The sequence below is a fragment of the Patagioenas fasciata genome, chromosome Z (genome assembly GCF_037038585.1).
Source record: "Patagioenas fasciata isolate bPatFas1 chromosome Z, bPatFas1.hap1, whole genome shotgun sequence".
NCBI classification, from domain to species: domain Eukaryota; kingdom Metazoa; phylum Chordata; class Aves; order Columbiformes; family Columbidae; genus Patagioenas; species Patagioenas fasciata.
This window is the reverse complement of record NC_092560.1, coordinates 66456548-66472369: the sequence shown is the minus strand read 5'-3', so window position 1 is coordinate 66472369 and position 15822 is coordinate 66456548. Positions and strand designations below refer to the sequence as shown.

Here is a 15822-nt window from a genome sequence, read left to right as displayed (position 1 = left end):
AGAAAGCAAACACTGGGGGAAAAAAAAGAAGAAAAAGAAAGCGTCACTGGCAATGCGAAACAAGTTGCGTAGGTCTTCATACACTGGCATTCTAAGAGTTAATCATCGCTCTTTGACACAGAAGGTATGTCCACAACCTTTTCTAAAGGACAGAGGTAGATTACATACCTTGTCATAGCAAACAGCATCATAACTTAATCTCATGTTTGATGCACGTACATACGATGGAAGAGTTCACTCAGGATTTCTGATCTTTTCAAAGATTTCAATGCTGCAAAAAGGTTTAATTAGCTATGAAAGATACAAATGAAACATGAGAAAGATACAAACTGTACCATGATGCCCTTTTATAAATGGTATCGTGAGACAGGGTGTGGGGTTTTATATTCAGTTTTGTAGAGAAGCAGCGGAAGAAAACCAGTAGACGTAGTAAGAAACAAGCAGAGGTTTTATTTTAAAAATACAAAGTTACCAGAAATACAGACACAGGGCACTTCAGGTACACCAAAAATAGTAAAACTGGTGATTGCTCTGTGTGGCAGGTACACTCACTCACCACCACCAGGAACTTACAGACACCATGGTGTCCAATATCATGCACATGCCCCTTGGTTGACAGACAGGTCCCTCAGCCAATGAAATGCCCCAGTCACGAGAAGTTTCTAGACCACTGACCACATATGACCACAGATCAGATTTGCAAACTGGCTTAAGGAGAGAAGCCAGAGAGTGGTAGTCAATGGTGCGGAGTCTAGTTGGAGGCCTGTATCTAGTGCAGTGCCTCAGGGGTCAGTACTGGGGCCGATATTATTCAATATATTCATTAGCGATTTAGACAAGGGAATTGAGCATACTATCAGCAAGTTTGCTGATGACACCAAGCTGGGAGGAGTGGCTGACACGCCAGAAGGCTGTGCTGCCATCCAGAGACCTGGACGGGCTGGAGAGTTGGGTGGGGAATAACCTGATGAAATTTAGCAAGGACAAGTATAGAGTCCTGCATCTGGGCTGGAACAACCCCAGGTTCCAGTATAAGTTGGGGAACGACCTGTTAGAGAGCAGCGTAGGGGAAAGAGACCTAGGGGAACTGGTGAACAGCAGGATGACCATGAGCCAGCACTGTGCCCTTGTGGCCAGGAAGGCCAATGGCATCCTGGGATGTATTAGAAAGGGGGTGGTCAGTAGATCGAGAGAGGTTCTCCTTCCCCTCTACTCTGCCCTGGTGAGACCCCATCTGGAGTATTGTGTCCAGTTCTGGGCCCCTCAGTTCAAGAAGGACAGGGAACTGCTGGAGAGAGTCCAGCGTAGGGCAACAAAGATGATCAAGGGAGTGGAGCATCTCTCTTGTGAAGAAACGCTGAGGGAGCTGGGGCACTTTAGTTTGGAGAAGAGGAGACTAAGGGGGGACATTATTAATGTCTATAAGTATATAAAAGGTGAGTGCCATGAGGATGGAGCCAGGCTCTTTGTGGTGGCAAACAATGATAGGACAAGGGGTAATGGGAGCAGGCTGGAACACAAGAGATTCCACTTAAATTTGAGAAGAAACTTCTTCTCAGTGAGGGTGACAGAGCACTGGAACAGGCTGCCCAGGGGGGTTGTGGAGCCTCCTTCCCCTCAAAACCCGCCTGGACATGTTCTTCTGTGACCTCATCAAATGTTCCTGCTCCAGCAGAGGGATTGGACTGGATGATCTTCTGAGGTCCCTTCCAATCCCAAACATACTGTGATACTGTGACCAGGGTATAAACGAAGCGCCACTGGAGACTTCCTCAGAGCAGCAGGTCTGCAGCTGGGGACTTCCCCCATAGGTTGGGACGCCACCTAAGGAAACACCTCAGGGTTGAGCACATTTTGAATCATCACAAAGTCTGAGGCTCCTCGGAGTTGGCTGTGTAGTAACTGGATTCCCACTGATATCTTGAACCTGCTGTTTACTAAATATTTGTCAGAGCCTAAAGCGATTTTGATTGAGAACACATTTGATTATTGGTTTATCAACAGTTGAACAATTTTGGTCGGAAAGAAAAATCCTCTTTGAGTTTGCCATCTGCCTACTTTGATTTTAGCGTGCCTCTGAAACACTCTGTCCTGGCACTTATCAAAAATGTTTCTCTTCTTTCTAGGTCCCTCTTTGGGTCCTACCATGTGGAGGTTTTTCTGCTTCAGGCTGGAACCTTCAAATCCTTGCTTATTTCACTGTGATATTAATGATGCTGATATCCTCATAGGGTTTGTCCGTTTTGGGATTGACTTTTACATTTGAGATTCTTTGAACAACTTCCATTCCTTTAGTCACCCGTCCAAACACACTGTGCTTGTTGTCCAGCCATGGCTGTTTGAGGGCACAGGAGAAGAAAAGAGAAAACAAAAGAAAAAGAAACTTATTAAAATAGAAAGCAGCCTCTAGGTTAGGTACCAAACCAGAAAGAGACTGACGTAGAGTAAGCACGGATACATTTTGTATGTTCAGACTATGAAACTTAACAGCATATAAATACTAGCATCTAATTAACTATTAGAGTATGGCTAATAAGTGTTCATATGCATTTAAACTCACTTTTTCAATTCCTTTCTTAAGGTACTACAGGGGTCAAGTTTTAGCAACGCAGTACAATTCTGTAATTTATTTTCAAGTGTATTCTTAGTTCACAGAAATGCTGTTTCTGTCTCTATTTCATGGTATTTTCATAGCTGAACTTTTAAGTGCCAGTCCAGAATACTACTTAATTCAAAGTAATCTACAGTATGCCCAATTTGCAACCTGAATATAGGCACTGATACAACTCAGTAAGCTTCAAAATTATGGCAGGTGAGTGCTTTCTGAAAGAAGGCACACGATTTTGAAATAAGTGCTCTAAGAATGCAATGTCTACAAGTGTTACCTCTCAGGATTTGGGTTTTATTTGCTAAATTCATATAGCAGCGTTTATTTTTTTGACTCGGAAATTGTACACAGACCAAAGGAAATCTTCAAACCTGAATACTGGCTTCTATGCATAGCTATATTTAGACAATATTAAGGAGTCATCCTGCCACCACATCCAAAAATTTCACACAATCTAAGCAATAGCTAGATTGCCATCATGTTTAAAACAGTATATTAATACAAAATACTCTAGTAATACACAATTAAAATGCATCTGATTTACTAAGAATTTGATATTGCCCTTACTCCAATCAGAGGCAAAAGGCCTCTTGATCACAACGGACAAAAATACTCTTCTGTTTCTTCAAAGACTGTTTCAGTGAAGCCTACACAACATACATAGTTGTGTGCAGTGTTTAGTTGCAAAATAACAAGAAAATATTATTTAGATAGTCCTGTGTTCCTTTTTTCACCAGAGGAAAAAAAAATACATATTTTTTCCTATATTAGTTACCATCTCAAGCCCTAAATCGAGCTTTTAATATTACTCACAGTTGGAACTACTGTTATAAAAAACTGGGATCCATTGGTATTTGGTCCTGCGTTAGCCATGCTGAGCGTGTATGGTCTGTCATGTCGTAAAGTTGAATGAAACTCATCTTCAAATTCTCCTCCCCAAATACTTTCACCGCCCATTCCTGTACCAGTTGGGTCACCAGTCTGAATCATGAAACCCTGCACAAAAATGGTTTTATTAGGTCATCACATAGAATAAATAAGCAAAAATGTCTTATACCAGGTGACATTTCTTCAAACTTACTTCAAACATTCCAACAAAATGTGTTAAAAGGCTGTGGATAAGGGCTTCTTTAGGTGATAATGGAGCACTTGTGAAAAAACAAGCTTACTTATGGTTCCTACTAGCGAGGGACAGAAACCTGATTATCTGTACCTCCTGCAACCACTTAGGCTCTATCAATTGGACTCTGGTGCAAGAGAAGTGAGAAGGCTTTAAGGAAATGCCTTCTGACATGAAATGAAGTCTTAGTTCAAGCAGGAGTGCTGAATTCATCTCTCTCAGCTTCAGATTTCTTCCACTTTGTCAGTTCCAGAACAACGATTAAACAAATTCAAGGAAGTGATAAAGCTGTTAAAAGCCTCAGAGTTGTTCAGACTTTACAAAGAATTCTGAAGCCACTACAGAAATTCCTTGTGCAAAAGGGAAAGGAAAGGATTAACAAAGAGGACTGACCACAAAGGTACATTATCTAAAACAACAAAAAAAATAGCTTTATACATGTTACCTTGATGATACGGTGAAATATGTGTCCATTGTAGTAACCATTTCTGCTGTGCACACAGAAGTTTTCCACTGTTTTGGGGCACCTAAAATTGTGTGGCAGAAAACACAAGCTCCAATAAATACTTCATTGTATGGTGGCAAGGCTGTCAACATTTCAGCTGAGACTGAGATCCTGTTGTAATGAGCAGTGTTTCAGCACACTGTAGAAAGAGCTTTCAACAAGTAAGGAAAAAGAGAAAAAAATCCCCACCTCCTCAAAGCCAGAGATAAAAACAAAAAACCTTGAGAGTTGCATGATTACACAGAAAGACAGCAGCAATGTTGATATCGCTGCGGTATTTTAGCTATTGCTGCGCAGTGCTCACACAGCGTGAAGGCCTTTTCTACTTCGCACCCCACCCACCAGCGAGGAGGCTGAGGTGCACAAGGAGTTGAGAGGGGACACAGCTGGGACAGCTGACCCCAACTAATGCCAGGGATATTCCATACCAAATGATTTCAAGCTCAGTAATGCAAGCTGGTGGAAAAAGAAGGAATGGGGGAACATTCTCAGGGATGGCGTTTGTCTTCCCCAGTCGCCATTACATGTGATGGAGCCCTGCCGTCCTAGAGATGCTGAACACCTGTGTGTCCAGGGGAAGTGTGAGTGAATCCCTTGCTTTGCTTTGCTTGTGTGCGGCTTTTGCTTTGCCTGTTAAACTGCCTTTATCTCAACCCATGAGTTTTCTTGTTTTTACTCTTCTGAGTCTCCCATCCCACAGAGGGGGAGCAAGTGAGTGGCTGTGTGGTGCTTAGTTGCCAGCCAGGGTTAGACCATGAGTCAGGAACCAAATATATTTCCTCAAAGCACATTTTCCCAGCAAATGAGAAAACAGCCAAGTAGAGTCCACAGCTGTAGAGTTCAGCTGTGACAAGGAACATTAGCTTGGGCTTAGTGATACTCTAAACCGAGTCAGAAACAGAGTGCCAGCGGACTAAGTAATGGAACAGACGAGATTATAGTCTGCGCAGTACACAGTCATTCACAACTTGATTCCATGAGCACATGGCCAAAGAATTAAAGGGCATACAAATCCTATATGCTCTTCTTTAATTTTTTAATCACATTCATCTTGAAAACAATTTAAATTCAAAGCTAAGCTGGCAGGAAATACTAGAACAAAAAAGGACAAAACTAACAATAACCTAGCCTGACAATAATGTATTTAATTGAAAACTGCATACAAAACACTGCAGTGAAGCACCTAGAAATACTATCCCTGCAAACACAGTGATACACTGACATGAGAATTAAAAAAAAAAAAGAGCCGAATAACATGTAGGTTGGCCTGTCACTTACTAATAAGGGCTGTACCATCACCTCAACCAATGTACTACAATTCCAGAAACTAGGGCCTGATGCAAGGGGACACTGGTGAAAAACTGGCAGCCCTACAGGGTAGAACTGAAGTTGTATTGCCTCACCTATGTTTATGATACACCAGGAACTTGGGTTTAGAGAAGCATGGACTACACTTACACCGTTTAAGTTCAAATGTATAGCAATATTAAGATATATAATAATAAATAGATCTGTTTCATAACAAAATGTTTGCATACATTAGCACCACAAAGAAGAGATTCTGACACAATAACTTTAGCAACTGTCATGCATAAATAAGACTCTTCCAATTTTATGTCTGGTTTTGGATATACACAGCACTAATATTATATGCTGATACAAACTTCATGTTGCACTTGAGGGAGCCGCACTAACATCAAAATAGTACAATGGCCACATTTGGAAGTTGCAAACTGCAGTATTTCTCTGGCTTCCACAGTCCTACTGTCAACATCATCATTCTCTTTCATGACAGAATCCAACAGCACTGACTTACAACAATATGTAGCATGCACAGAACCACACAACCTATTCACATACGCTGTTTAGAGAAAGAATAAAAGCTAAGAAAGGAATAACCCCCGTGAACCTGTAACTAAGTAAAAGCAAAAATAATTTAAAAAAAATAACAAAATAATTATAAAAAACAACAGACTTGTGCCCCCAACTGTCCCTTACATCTATTTCGCCCTATTTTATTTGTGTTTGTAAAGAGTCACATTCCTAGCTTGATGTATTAAGAAACTGTCGGGAAAAATGGTCAGTAGACAAAGGGGAAGAAGAGAACTATTCCTAACTTGAAATACACGTCTTGGGCACTGCTACCATGAAGTGTAGAAGAAAGTAAAGAAAGAACAGAAAAAACTACTAAATACATACTCAACAGGAAAAAGCTTGATATGAATATCTCCCATGCTTGTGTGGATGATGGCACTGTCTGAAACTCTTTTGGGACCTTCTGCTTGAGTAGCTGCCATGACCTCTTCTTTAGAAGGTTTTTCATTAAATACGTCTCTGTCAGAATCTGCACTCTTTGTATCTTCTGGTTCACGTTTAGTAAACTAAGAACAAAAGAACAGAAGGTTAACCGTTTGGTTTTCTCTTTCCCCCTCCCCTTATCTTACACACCGATGTCAGTATGATTATTCAAACCGCGAAACACCCAAATAGATTTAAAATGTAGGAAGAGAATTCATAGACAGTCTGTCCTTGCGTTTCAGTGTTGTGCATCACCAGTCACAAATTCCAGTACACCTACGTGCAAATCCAAGTAACTTTTTTTTATAACTGTTAAATTAAGCTTCTCCCCCTTCTCAACAGAAAGCTCACAGTAGCTCAGCATCTTTTCTTTAAAAAAAACAGTGGAGAAGATCAATGCGTACTGTTACATTCAGACACAAGCAGCGAGTTTCATCACCAAACTTTTAGTTTCACTACAAAGTAAAACTTAATCCTCTTACTCTAATACCACATTAATGTAAGACTATAGAAAACCAGCAATTTTAACTGAAAACAAGAAAACAACCTGAGAAATGTAGTTTTATAGTACTTATAGCAAAAATATAGACTAAATATACGAGTACAGCAGCATCTGCTTAAATGAGTTGTACATTTACCTGTCAAATGACAATCACTAATCTCTCTGCATGCATATAGCCATGTTTTCTCTAACAGTAACGTTTTAGATTTTGCCTAACTTCTCCTCTTCACTTGTCATACCATTCAGAATAGTATATTCCCTTACGTACTACACACTAACCACACAAAGCTTTAGAAAATATACCATCTTGGTCCAACGAAAAACATGATCAGATTCAGACAGACCGATCTCTCACCACTGTGGTGATCACATCCCTACCGACTACTCACTGCTCTGGAACTACTTGTCTGTTTGGCTTATTCACTGCATCTCACCTAAAATCTAACCTGTGAACAGGAAGATGACTCCTTGTCTTAGCGAGCTGCCCAGAACGTCCTTAATGCTACTGAGTCCTGATGCTGCTCTGAATTTAATTCTTTTAATTACATAATGAAGGAACTCCTCTAGAAAGTTGTGTTTGCAAATATTCAGGACAAAAAGCACTGGAAAGGTGCAAGGAGAAAAGTACAAATAATACAGAAAAAACATGACTACATGCACGGAGTTATTTAAAGACAAACTAGACTCACCATGTAAAACCTATTTTTTTTAAAAGCTGTGCAGATTACTGTTGGATCTGCCTGGATACTCTGGAGAACAGGATTTTCAGATGCCTTCATCTCTATAGTGATGGCAGCACGATGTTTTTTTGCTACTCCTTGGAACAAAGCTAGTTGCATCACTCTGATGTTTTCTTGTTTTCCCAAGATACGAATACACCTGAAGTACAAGATGTAAAAAGGTATAACTATTGTTAGCTGCTCACAGTCAGAGATTATCTATCTCCTTTCTGCCTGGAAGACCCAAAACAAAACTCCCCAAACCCTCCCAAATAACTAGTTGCTTTTTTACGATGCTTCTCTATTCAAACTTGCTACGTGATTTACTAGTCAGCCTCCGTATGCAATAAAACCCCGACTGCACGATCCACATTTATGTTATCACACACAATTAGCGAGAGATTTCACGCATATTTAATACAAATACGCTTGCCATATTTTCGCATTGTTTTACTAAGCTTTTAACTGCAACACCTCATTATGAGTCACCACACTATCTTATCTACAGTCTAATGTAAGGCTCCCAAACAACAACAAAATAAGATTAGAGACCCCCACAGCCATATCAAGTTTGAAATATACTATAAGCTTCACTGAATATAGGCTTTGAAATAAGAATATTTATCTCAAAGTGTGTCACTGGAACGTACCTGTTAGTCTCTACGTTTATGACCTTAATGCCCAACATTGTTCCATAGAGAACAAAGTGTCCAGTTTCATCAAAAACAATATTGATTAATCTTACTGCATCCACTTTCTCTAGCTCACGTTCAACTGCCATACGTCGGCCAAACTCCATGTCCGGTAGTTGCTGTCTCATCTGCTGAAGTTCAGTAAACATCTACAGAAAAATAGAAAAAAAACCCCACTTTATATAAGCTTATTTTACATTATTGATGCAGCAAAACACTGATCCACATGCTCAGAAAATTCAGAATTCAAATGAGATTACTCCACACAAACTTAACTGAAGAATTAAAACAAATACAAATACTCCCTTTATTTTAATGAACCAATAGGCACGCTGTAGTACTAGGCTTAAGCAAAGACAGAAAACTATGTAGCCATCTAACAAATTTCTTAAAAGATGGCAAGTATAATTCACTATCGTTATGTTATTTTAAACGGACATTTTGCAGAATTGCTTCCTAGTAAGAAGAAATCTAGCAGTACAAAAACACTGGTGAAAATTGACATCTCCCTTTCACCGCATAACTAACATAAATCGGTAATTTTGTGGCAAAGCTATACAAGAGGCAAGGAAGGGAACAAAGAAAACATTTTCTGCAAGAAAAATGCAGCAACAAAGCTCAGCTTTAGAAAAAAAAAGATAACTTTGGTGAATGTGCTGGTAAAGAAATTCAGCTACGTAGAGAAAACACCTCATAAAAAGATAAGCAAGATCAAACTTACACTCAGAGATTCATCGAAGACTCTCATGAGCTTCCCCGTCAAAAAACGGAAAATTCTGACTTTTCTGTCAGACCCAAGAGTCGCCATTTTCTTGCCATCAGGTGAAAAACTTATACTGGATGGGTAAGCCTTGCATTTAGCAAATTCATATAGATCAGTGTCTGTTTTATACTCCCAATTCACGTTCTTGGGAAACTTATATTCATGAGAAGTTCCAGTCCAGTACTCGATCATTCCAGATTTGTCAGCAGACACTACTACTTTGTAGACAGGGTTCAACCGTATCTGAGTAAGAGAGGAGGTATGGAGTTTATCAAAAACATGAAGTGGCTGGTTATTCCCTCGTCCATCATATATGAATATTTTTCCTGTGCTCTTCTCAGATGTTGCAACAGAAGAGATGGCATCTCCAGGGCAATATACCCATTCACATTGGCCAGGGTGGTAGCTGCAACAGAGTGGAAGGAGAAAAAAAAAAAGGACAGATGTTACTTAGATAAGGATTGAGTCATGCTATAAACCTGAAATCAAATATCAGAAGCAAATTTTGAACTTCATTTACTGTCTTACTAACATCTGTCTTGCCAAAATTCAGGGTTATAACCAAGCTTTTCCAAGCAACACAATTCAGTGGATGGCTTGGCAAATTTCTGTTGCTCCCATATTGAGGCTCCCATAAAGAGGCTCTCATAGAAAGCAAAGGTAGAAGGCAGCTATAAAAGAAGAATAAGGATGGAAATCCAGCTAAATCACACCAGTGGCATTAATGATTACTACTCAACTTCCACAATTCAATAGCATTTCTCTTCCATATGTTACATGATTAATGCTTCAGTGGAAAGGAAGAAAACTGCACCTTTGCCATATAGTTACAGAAAAGTTCAGCTAAGCCTTGCAAAAAAAAAAAAAAATCTAAGTAAAATCAAGACAATCATCCTATATTAAATAAGTGTTCTGAATGCATTTGAGAAGGAACCCATTTGCTACCACCAAAACCATACTCTACAAGTAAAACAAGCCAGAGATATGGACAATAATATAAGTTAAGGCACTTTTTAAAAGAAGTCTGTAACCAAAGATTTTGAGAACCAGAACTCAGGAACTAAACGTCAGACCACAAAGAAATCATAAAATCATAGAATACGAGGTTGGGAGGGCCCTCAAGGATCAGCTGGTCCAACCTTTCTTGGCAAAACCACAATCTAGACAAGATGGCCAAGCACCCTGTTCAGCTGAATCTTAAAAGTGCCCAGTGTTGAGGAATCCACCACTTCACTGGGGAGACCACTCCAATGGCAGTCTCCACAGGAAACTCTTTTACAGTATCCTTTCAGAAATCAAACTAACATATACTGAAGATTAACAAATGACAGACACTAATTATTTGGATTTTCAGTGCCTGTTTGGTAAAGATTCTCATAAAGAGAAACACAACCAGAAGTTTGTCTCAGGTTCACTAGAACGAATAAGATGAAATAAATACATAAATAAACAAATGTGATGTCCCATTGATCTACACACATCATTATCCAAAGTTTCTGCAGAAATAGCCATCCTTCTCCAGATCACTGATGGAAGCATAAAACATGGGGATTTGCTGATCGCCACACTATATGGATTAGCTAGAACTGAAAGGATATGAAGTATTTGAGGCAACGCTAATCAACGCTGCTATATACTGGCATACGCCTGTCAAAGCAAGCAATGCAAGATAACAAGAGCTGAAAAGATCACATGGAAGTTAGGATGCTACCTCAACAACTGCAAGCCTGAGCAAACAGCCATGACAAAATCTCAGGCAGGTCAGAGACCATCTGCTCTATAAACAGTAAGGCAGAAGATCGAGCCACAACCACAAGCTTTAAAAGACTGTTTAGGACAATGCTTATATTACAGCTGTATGCTGTTCTCCATTAAAGAGTTCACTCCAGGTAAAATTCAATTCATGGGGAGAGGAAGGTCTTGATTACTGAGGTTGAAAAAGATATATTTAAAGATAAAGCAGGAAACATGCTAAAGAAAAATGTTACAGGTAGCATCTTCAGGGTATTCCTGAAGCAAAACAGATTTAAATTCTACCTCAGTTTTCCCTGAATTCTCAAACAGAAAGTACATCTCCTATTGCAACATCAAATTCAATTTTTCTTAATATTATTAAATGTTTTTCGTACTACAATTTTACCACTTTCGTAGTGACAATACAGGGCTGCTAAGTAGAAAAGACCAGTAAAAACAAAATACTAAGGTTAACTAGAATTTTTCCACAGCAGACAGCCAAGAGGGAATCAATTCCTATAGGTTAAATATATTATCTGGAGGAGGATACTAAAACCACCACCAGCAAAGCACGTCACATAAGCTTTTATATAGGTATCTGAAAAGCTCCTTCTTTTTTTGAACTTATGCTTCTACTTCAGTTTCAGAACTAAACAACAAATAGTGGACTAAGAACTGGAAAACTGATTCCTCAAAAAGGCTTGTGGAATCGGCAGTACTTCTACTACTCTCGGTACAGCATTCATTGAACCTCCAACCCTCCAAACTCACCCTTGTAACAGCGTGGCGCTTGTTTTCCTCTAGTATTGTTATAATTCAAATAACATCCATTCCCATTTCTCCCACATTCTTTAGCTACATACTGTATAACTACAGAAATCCTACAACAGCAAGACTAAGAAAAACAACAGTCTTTGTAACAGAAGGAAGAAATGTCTATCCCTATGACAACAAATAAGACAACTCATACAGGCCAAATTCCTTCTTCACTGGAAGTATTAGTTGGCTATGATTCTTAAATTCAGTTCCAAACAAGAGAAAAAAACATGTCTATCTCAGTATTTTGAGAAACACCACATCTTTCTGCATAATATTTTACACTGATGGAAGGCACAGACCTACTACACTCACATACTGGGCATATAGTCATAAATTTTTCTATTCAGTCCAGCAGACCATAGCCACAGGATGCACTTCAGATAATGCCATTTACTCAGCTTCATCTGACTGGGGGAACAAATATCGCAAAACACGCAAATTATTGATTTACGTCTTAGCAAAATAACCCCCATTTATAATCCCAAACAACCATTTTCAAGAACTATGTAACTTACCCAAGTTTCAGCATGTTGATCATATCAAAGTTGACTACATCAAACACTTTCATTGCTTTGTCATCTCCAACTGAACAGAATAATGCCCCCTCTGAGCTAACAGCAATACTCTCAATAACACCTATTAAAAAAGTTAACATACTGTTAGACACAAGAAAGGGACATCCTCCATTTCAATATTCCACGGGAAAAACGTAAAGAGGTTTAAACCTGTTTCTCAGCTGTTCCTTCACCTTTTAGACTTAAAAACCTATCTGACTTTCATAATAAAAAACACCAAAAAACTCACAAAACAACAGTTTGTATCCTATCACTGGCCACAATCAGGTACATTATACTGAACTACTTACCATATACTTAAATGAAAGACTATAATGTCAATTATTTTCATTTAAAATGTTCATTTAAATAAATTGAGAACAATATCAAGATACGTTAAAAGAATAACGTGCTCTTCGGCTTGGACCTCAAGAGAGAAAAAGCAGAACTCTACAGACTCTACAGTCCTGCTGTTAGCACACATAATACTCAGAACTACTCCACAATATTTATTTTTGCTTGGTAGTCTTTGTTCTCACATTTTGTTTCTGTATATAACGAAAAGCTGATAGTTAGGATTGAGAGACCACCGTAACATCTTTTCAAAGTCTAACAAGAAACAGTACTTCTACTATATATCATTAAATATTTTTCCAACAGTCTACATCTCAAACTGGTTTTTTCCCCACGAGGCATGTGATCACTTCTTCTAATGGCAATGAGAATGCCATTTTCTGTCCAGCCCGTTTAATGCTTAGCATAATACGCAAGAGCTATGTGTACTTACCAACTTTGAAAATTGGGTTAAAATTATTAATTCTTAATTGGAATTCAGCTGATAGTCACGACAATGATGCAGAATTTACTCTACAGTTGCAATAATACAAGATGAAAATTACCATTTTTTCGACACTGCAGGAGGTGGGGAGGACATCAGGGATTAAGGTAACCACTTAGAGTACCATTTTCTTAACTTTTCTGGATTTTATGAATCCTGTTATGCACATTGTTCACTTATTTTTAAATAGACAGCTTTTTAAAGTCCTTGACATTTTCCCCACAGGATGGGCACAAAGTAATGCAAAGGATGTAGAGGATCTGTGCAGGAGGCGTCCCACGTGTTTTATTTTCACCCTAACCCTCCTGCAGTTCCGGAACAAAACATAAACAGGACAGGGGAATAAAGACAGACAGGTAGGTATCATGTAATCCCTAACTGCAGCAAGTGAATCCCAGAACCCCTCTTCTCTTTATTTGTACTCTCTGTTCAAATGCTTAAGAGCAAGGCTGAAAAAATAGTGAGGTCCTTTATAGAAGAAAAAGCAACTTCTCACCCAGGTGACTCCGGAAGTGTTTCACAAACTCAATCCCTTCTTCTATTTTTTTCCAGAATTTTACATGTCCATCATGACTGGCTGTTATGATAAAATCTGTCCTACAATTGCAAAAGAAAAACAAGAAACAAAGAAACAAAAAAGTTACACACATTATATACTTCCACACCACTCTGGAGCAGTAATTTTCACTATCCTTAGTGCTGTGTAAAGAATTACCTTTAAACAAATTACTCTGACAATCTGTCTGAATGGGTACTACGACTCCTGGAAAAGTAAACAAGTATTTCCGTGCTTTCACAGTAGCTGCTATTTACTAATGTACATGTGTGCATATACATATAAAAAAGAGAAGAAAGGTATCTCCTAAATCTGAGCAGCTCTGCTGAATCACATTTTGTTCAGATGCAGCCAGTTGCTCATATTCCTGTATATACTGCCCACTGCAATAAGGATTTTAAGACTTTCTTCCATTCTATTTAAACAATCTTTATCTTTGCAGTAAGCCCTTTTCTTTGCACTTAGTTTTGTTTGAGTTTTTTTAATTAGAATAGCACTTCTAGACTCAGTCTTTCCATTACTGAAGTTCTACAACGAAAACTTTCCAGCATATGCAAAAATACATCTCTGACAATAAGATACGGTGAAAAAAAAAAAGAAGACACTTACTTAGTACATGCTACATGTGTAAGGACATCTCTGTGCATGTAACTGCGTTCATACATCGAAGCACATGGTAGATTTTCAAGATAAACGTGTTCAAATTCAAGGACTAAACAGAATAAAAAAAAAAAAAAATCAGGAAATTTTTTTTCATAAAGGTACATCTGGCTTCCCTTCTCCCTTGAATAGCTTAACCCCACTGTAGTCAAGAATACGCTAATATTTTCCGAAAAGATAACAGAAGGGAATTCTGCTGTGGCTTTCTACTCAGCCTGATAGATTGGAGCCACTCAAACTCTGCTTTAAGACGCACAGATGCCCCGTTTAAAGCAACTATGACCTTGGCTGTCCAAATATAATCAGAAAAAATTCAGTCTCACAATTTTTAAGAAGATTATCTGCACCTGATTTTCTTCCAAAACCAAACATATTCCTGACACTGTTGTTAGGAAATGTGAGGTGCCACACAAGTATTGCAGCTTAAATTCTAGGTGCTAGCATCTACCTATTTCACTGTTTAACTAGCCCAACTAAAATAACCTGATTTTCTACCTTTGTCTCCAATGTTTACATCCTAATTGTTGACATCTGCGCAATCATATTCGTTTCTGAACCCGCAGTTTTGCATCTGTTGAACATCTTTAAACCTGCATTTACTTTACGACAGATGCTCAGAGAGCTGTGAGTTGCCGGACACATCAACACCATGTATCAAAACACAACCTTGAGGCTCCTCCATCTTAGGGCAGAGCCTCAGAAGCCATTTCGTTCCACATCTGTGGGCAGCACGGTCTCAGCGCTGCCGGCACTACCATGCAGGGCCTCTTTGCCTGAGGGCATCTCCCAGATGAAGTAGAAATAGGGTGCCCACGAGCTCCCTCCACAGCCTGGCCATTCTACGTACGAGCCGCCGCTTCAGGCAAAGGGCTCCGCCCGCCCTCCCGCCCGTCCTGGGGCACGGGGAACCGCCCAAGGGCGACCTAGCTGCCCGGCGCCCCCACCTCGTGGCGGGGGCCGCGTTCCTGGCGGGGCCCGCGGCCGAGCAGCGACCCCAGCGCTCCAGACCGGGCCCTGCGTAGCGCCCGCAGAGAAGGGGCAAGCAAGCGAAGGCTCCGCTCCTCCCGTTACCTCTCCTCTTCTTCGCTTGCGCGGCCTCCCCTGGGAGCGGCCCGACCCAGCGTTCCTCCTCATCCTCCTCGACCGCCGCCGCCTCGGGCTCCCGCCGTTTGCGCTCCGACTCCGAGGCCGCCATGCTGCGCACCGTCACTTTGTCGCGACGCCCTTTCCCAGCGCTCGCCACACCCTGCGCCGGACGTCCTGAAAGTGACGCCGTGGGGCGCAGCCAATAGTTGCGGAGCGCGCGCAGAGCGAGTCGAACGCTGTGGGCGCCTAGCGCTGAGTACCGGTCGGAGCCACCATGGTAACGGGCGCGGGTCGGGTGTCACCGGCCCAGGGGTCCCGGGCTGCGGCGGGCGGGCGGAGCCGCTTTTCCGCCCTGGAGCCCCCGCTGG

General features: G+C 40.4%; 2 protein-coding genes across 2 annotated transcripts in view; one reads left to right on the top strand and one right to left on the bottom strand.

Annotated features, from left to right (window-relative positions):
* Positions 1-430: 430 nt before the first annotated feature.
* Positions 431-15613, bottom strand: PPWD1 (peptidylprolyl isomerase domain and WD repeat containing 1). Its single transcript, XM_065860655.2, has 11 exons — positions 15440-15613; positions 14318-14420; positions 13649-13749; positions 12276-12396; positions 9166-9613; positions 8403-8593; positions 7723-7912; positions 6433-6614; positions 4174-4255; positions 3422-3604; positions 431-2335 (listed from the first exon to the last, which is right to left on the bottom strand). The coding sequence occupies exons 1-11, from the start codon at positions 15561-15563 to the stop codon at positions 2192-2194; spliced, it is 1869 nt and encodes a 622-aa protein (XP_065716727.1). The 5' UTR covers positions 15564-15613; the 3' UTR covers positions 431-2191.
* Positions 15611-15822, top strand: part of CENPK (centromere protein K) — a 34098-nt gene continuing 33886 nt past the window's right edge. Inside the window, exon 1 of the mRNA XM_065860656.2 lies at positions 15611-15731. Within this exon, the coding sequence (XP_065716728.1) occupies positions 15729-15731 (3 nt within the window). The 5' untranslated portion in view covers positions 15611-15728. The remainder of the gene's footprint in view (positions 15732-15822) is intronic.

Bases quoted from the DNA above. Each gene is read 5' to 3' on its own strand.
- PPWD1 (XM_065860655.2), bottom strand. From the start codon at position 15,563: ATGGCGGCCTCGGAGTCGGAGCGCAAACGGCGGGAGCCCGAGGCGGCG. The intron at 13,750-14,317 runs GTAAGTGTCTTC...TTGCAATTGTAG, and splicing joins ACACATGTAGCATGTACTAA to GACAGATTTTATCATAACAG. The intron at 9,614-12,275 runs GTAAGTTACATA...ACTCTGTTGCAG, and splicing joins ATCAACATGCTGAAACTTGG to CTACCACCCTGGCCAATGTG.